Consider the following 6,047-nt stretch of genomic DNA (forward strand, 5'->3'; position numbering starts at 1 on the left):
GCATGGAAGAACAAGATCTTACTGCCTCTAGTAAATGTAAAACTCAATAGTTGCTGGTGATTATATCTACTGACCTTTCTGACAACTGTCGAGTGCTGATTGTGCCAATTTCTTACGTTTAAGACAGGCAGTTGACTTCACAGCATAAGCTGCTTATAGTAACTAAACCTTAAGTGATTATCTGGGGTTTTGAAACAAAACAGGCAAATTCAAACCCAGGTCACTATTTTTATCTATATTTTTTGTGTTAAAAACTCTTTGGCTGTACCCTAACTGATGACGACATTCAGGTCTTATTTACATAATAGAAATACTTCTAAATAACTTATCTTCAAACACTACTGGTTTTAAACATCATGACATCATACTGCATACAACCAGACTGTGTAAACGTTTCTAGCCATCACAATCCTTAACATTCTCCACACCAGAGTCCTGGAGGAATGTTGTTTTATTTCCACTGTGCTCCACCAGCTAGATGCATAAAATCTAAAGTCACCTCAGACTTGCTTATTGGGGATAAATACAAACACATTTAAATATATCTAATATGGATCTTGAATTTCGTATTATATTAATCTTTATATTATTCTTTATAATAACCTTTTGTTCTATGCTTATGTTCTATAAAGCTGCTATGAGACAATGTCCATTGTAAAAAGTGCTGTACAAGTAAATTTGAATTGAATTAAAAAAAATCACAGCTTCTTAACTTGACAATAAAACAAATGTCTTTTCAGAAAACTTATTTTTAATTGAAATTTTGAATCTTACTATACAGTACTATACACCTTCGCTATGGTGTGATGGACGCCGCATGTGTTTGGTTATACACTTCAAAACAGGAACACAAGTTAAAATAACATTAAATTGAAAAATCATATTCAGCTTTTTTTAATAGAAAAATAAAAAAAAACACCTTTTTTGTGGTATACTAAAATGATGCTTCACTAGGAATATTGGCTCCCAAAACGCGGGGTTTTCCGCAGTGACGGTAACCAAAACAAAACAACGGAATAAACTGGACATAAGAAACACACTTCGGGTGTCATTGTCTCCTATTACCCCAGATGGAACCGTCTCGTTGTAAAGAAACAAGCTCAGGGTTCTCATTGATTTAGCGTTGTAGTGAGTTAAAAATGCATGTTTAAATACAATGAAATAAAAATTATTTCTTTTAATTTAATTGTATAGCCGCCACCCCCCACCCGCGGTAAAATTATCAAACATTGACCGGTCCACGATGACAAAAAGGTTGGGGACCACTGCTTTAAAGAACAAAAGAGGAAGACACTGATTTAGGAATATGTTCATTTTAATGGGTTTTATATTTAACTCAATTTGACAGTTCTACTGATTGATCCATGCGTACAAACATAACCGTTATTATATATGATGTTAAAAAATTAAAACATATGTTTGAGTATAGTGTTATTTATGTCTACCAACAGCCAGAACCAAATTCCTTGTGTGTCAACACACTTGGCCAATAAACCCGATTCTGACTCTGATTCTAATGCTGATGTGTACACCAGCTAAATAAATAAGGCCTAAAATTTCCAATTAATTTTGAGCTATTCCTTACATCACATTAATTGAGATGTCTATATCAAAAATTTATTTTAACCCTAAAGTATTAGGAAAGCAGCTCCTTCCGTTAATGAACTACTGTACAGAAAACTACTTATTTGTATCATTGTTGTATTTATTGTGCGTCAATGACCTTTGTGTTCATGAGAGGGTTAAGGGTTTACAATGGACCAGACTAGGTGATTAAAATGTAACATACTACAAAAAGGTGCCGGACATTTTCTGAGGAATATCTTAGACTGAATTCCCTTTCAGTCCATCATATGGCACTGATGTGTGAGCATTATCAAGCCTCTGCAGATGTCTTTGCTTTCTGTTCTTGGTTGTACCTGGAAAAGCAGGTTCATATTGACAGAATAAGTTTATTTACTACGCTGTTGCATAGCCAATACAATGTAGTATCTAAACATTGTATTGCATAACTGTTGCATTGCAATTGTATAAGAATTACAGGCAAAAATATTTGCTTTGATTCTGTAAGTGATCGTAACTTGCCTCCCAGATTCCACAACATTAAATCTTAACCATAAACATATCATTCCATAAATAAGCAACTGTTTGCAAATCGCTGTGGTATAAGCAGAATAAAGAATAATGTTATTCTTTATGCATTCTTTTACTTCAAATAATGGTGAACACAACCCATGCATTCTTTTACTTCAAATAATGGTGAACACAACCCACGCATTATACAGAAGACTCACTATTTTTTTAATGCAGTAGAAATAGGAATATTTATAGAAATAGGAATATTTATAGAAATAGGAACTCACTTCCATATCCTGAAGAGCTGAGATCCACCTGCAGCTCCAACAAAGAAGTTGACAGCAAACAGATTCCAGTTCTTTGGTATAATAACCAGTGAATACCTGGACCAGATAAGACCTAAAAACACAAGTCAATAATTAGGAGACTTATTTAAGTATATCAGATTTAACAATGTGAAAATCTGTCAATCAAATTCCTGCTGTGTGAGCAAATGCTGCACCTGTAGCCGTCAGCACTGCAGACTGCGATGTGCTGAGTTTTTCAGCTGGTCTGGCCATGTCTGCTAAACCAGCCATCACCAGACCCTGAGAGGAAATAGAGGACAATGTTTCAGATCACACTTACATTTAACATTATGATGTAAATCCTCATTTCTTTCCATGTCTTTTTATTCTTTGAGAATCACTAATAGAACATACAGAAAATATATCTACATTAAGAACTGCATTAATCGTATAAAGTAATATGATGTATACCCATTTAAACATTGGCGCCCAGAAGAAAACCGTCTTGGGACCTAAACGGGGAGATATTAATAAAGTCATGCTTACAGCACTCATTGTGTGCAATGCAATTCCACAACAAAAATAATCTTAACTGCCACCAGATTGAGGCCAGTGGAACAAGATGTTGCTACAAACATGCGACAATGCTCTATAGAGAACAATGATTAAGGATATAATACAAGATACACAGTGCTTTTCTGAATTATTGGCACCTTTCATTAAATTAAAAAGAAAAAAAATCTGTTCATTAAATCCCTTTGTTTTTTCTCAAGCTAATTGATGCCATAAGGAGTTTCCATGCATGTAACCTGATATTTATTTATACCCAACAGAGACAAAACAAAATTATTTCTAGTGACTGGGAGCAAACAATTTTTCCACAAGGATTGATAACTTATTTGATTTTATTTTAATATGCCTGATCAATTTTATTGCATATAAAGTTCTAGTGAGACTCAGTTTTCTACAACTGACTTTTTGCTCAGATTAGATGCAGTTTCTATTACATGCACAATTCAAATTAATCAGGTTAATTTTATATGGTTTTATTTTTTGCTCATTCTGCCTCTGGAAGATAGTGTAGTACAGAACATGAATACACCACACCAGCTCAGTGTACACTCACGACAGCTTGTAAATGTAAATGTCATTACGTTCCCTTTTTTAAAATAGGTGTGTTACAACAAGCCAACAAAGCATGAATATACTAATCTTAATAGCAATTACTTGGACAAAAAGCAGTATTAAATTTCACCTTTCTTTCTTACTAAATCTTGCTCTGACTTGTGCATCTTTTTTTTTTTTTTTTTTGTCTCTGTTCAAACTATCTGACCCTCAGGGCTAGAACAGCCTTATTACATTCGTTCAAAAGACAACCCTAAACTTCCAGTAAACACTGAGAAGCTGTGAGTAGTTTCATGCTGAACTGTTTTTTTTTTTGTTTGTTTGTTTGTTTGTTTTTTTTTTGGGGGGGGGGGGGTTAATGTCACTTAGTTTAGAAAGGAACATCTTAAACAATGTTGAGGTTTGGTCAGTCAGCATTATTGCATAAACACTGCAAATTCTATTCTAGAGAATTTAAATAGCACCAGGCTAAGATCCAGCATGATGCATTGAAAGTAAACATGCCAGCACAGAGGTTAAGGTCCATCAAGGTGGACAACAGGGACACAGTTTACTTAATATTTACATCTATTACATGAACTGCACTCTTGAATATAAAGACCTGTTATTCTTTAAAAGAGGCTGTTATTGACTGTAGCAGAAAATTCTCCAAGTTTGACACTATTACCCTGAATTGGACAGACCAGTTTTGTTCCCGCAGACTCGTTAGTCGAGTCAGATTGGAGTCAGTATCTGTTACCTCTGGTATTAAATGCTGCACCTCTGGTAACAAATACACTGAAAACTTCACTCTAAATTTACCCAAAGCCGATGAACGACTGAATGGCACAAATTAAACTCCTTAAAGCACCAAGGTCATCGCCATGTCTAACATCGCCATCTAACACAAGCTAGCACTTGTTCATTAACTGTTTACACAGCAACCCAGTCACCAGAGACTCCACTGTTCTTCTCAGACACATCGAGGCGAATCGATCATTGAGGGAAAACCTTCATTTTCTAACTTAACTATAAGATTCACTTAGCTACACTACCGAAAGTCGATAGCTGAAAGTTGTTAGCAGTTACACCAATCGATTAAACTAGTAAACAAACACGACAGGGCGAAAAAGACATGAAACCCCTCCGTAAACAAACATCTCCTGTGGTTACCTGCAGGGTGGTTGTACACCGGTCTCAGTTTAGCAGGCAGTAATTGCTCGATTCTCCCCAGTATTCTGTGGTAGGAGGCTCTCAGTCCTACGAAAGCCATGATCTTTGCTGCTTAACCGCGAATAAAACCAAATAAAGTGTATAAGAACGACACAGCTCGTGCTACAAAGATGTCTCTTCGAGGTGATTGTATATCTAGATAATCAAATGTGTTATAAATCAGCCCTAACTAACAACTAACATAGCGCCCTACTTTCGACCTTCTGCCGGTGTTCCGGAGAATTCAGGCCTGTAAATGCTAGCAAGATTGCTTCACCGTGTTTCTACCCGTTTTGCGACAAAAATCAATTCCCTCCCTTGACATTGGAGAGAAGTTCAACATGACATAATAGTTAGCCAATCAGAGCACAGGGCACTAATATTTAATATGACAGCTAGCCAATAAAAATGCAGAAGGCGGGATTTGTCTTAATGCGGGTAAAAAAAAACAAAGCCATACAATTTGCGTCACGGCAGAACCCACTGATTGGAAGAATCCTATTGGTTAAGTATGTCCGGCATACTTTATCATGATTGGTCCATTTACGCACGTGCTAACCAGGTTATTTTTGAATAAATTACGGAAGAACCGAATTGAACCACAATAACAGTTCCTTTCCATCCATAACTGGCCTAATCGACAAGTCCTGTTCACAAATCACTGTTATAATGCACCTTCCTTCCTCACACTGGTCCATTATTGCATATCCTGCACCAATATACAGTTAATGTAAATATATGTAACATTTCTATTTGTATATTTGCACTTGCCACTTTGCACATCCTGCATTAGTTTACAATTCGTTTCTATTCTCGTTTTCATCCAATTGTTGTTTTTTTGTAAATCGTAATCTTATTATTATTATTATTTATGTATTTATTTACTTATTTCTATATAACCTCTGTTTCTTATATTTATGCTTCTTCTCTATTGCTATGCACCAACACAACAAGACAAATTCCTGTACACGTAGACCCTAAAGTCCCTGGCAATAAACCTGATTCTGATCTTCGAGTGTCGAATAGAAAAACTATGAATATTCTGCAACCATAGTGAAATTATTAAAGACAGCTGACTTGCCCTAGCCTGTCTCCTTTACTGTGAAATGTAATATAAACCAGCGTATAAGCCTTGTTTCTTTTAGGGTGTTAAATGTTTGGTACAAATTTGGTGGTCAGTCAAATATGCTACTACAATAATATTACAAAAATATAACCACAGTTAGGCCATATCTTAAAACACTTTAATATAACTTCTCAAGATTAAAAGTACAGATGCCAACTTTGGATATCAATATATTCCATAAATATAAGATGACTTTAGGTATAAGAAATATTTATTGTAAGCAAGGTATAAACCTCGTATTT

At 35.3% G+C, this 6,047-nt stretch overlaps 1 protein-coding gene across 1 annotated transcript; it reads right to left on the reverse strand.

Annotated features, from left to right (window-relative positions):
• Positions 1-1,297: 1,297 nt before the first annotated feature.
• Positions 1,298-4,992, reverse strand: mpc2b (mitochondrial pyruvate carrier 2b). The gene is made up of 5 exons (XM_027164181.2): positions 4,641-4,992; positions 2,835-2,875; positions 2,579-2,663; positions 2,364-2,475; positions 1,298-1,919 (listed from the first exon to the last, which is right to left on the reverse strand). Exons 1-5 carry the CDS (start codon positions 4,738-4,740, stop codon positions 1,877-1,879), a joined length of 381 nt encoding a protein of 126 aa, XP_027019982.1. The 5' UTR covers positions 4,741-4,992; the 3' UTR covers positions 1,298-1,876.
• Positions 4,993-6,047: the final 1,055 nt, after the last annotated feature.

Source organism: Tachysurus fulvidraco, chromosome 6 (assembly GCF_022655615.1).
Source record: "Tachysurus fulvidraco isolate hzauxx_2018 chromosome 6, HZAU_PFXX_2.0, whole genome shotgun sequence".
NCBI classification, from domain to species: domain Eukaryota; kingdom Metazoa; phylum Chordata; class Actinopteri; order Siluriformes; family Bagridae; genus Tachysurus; species Tachysurus fulvidraco.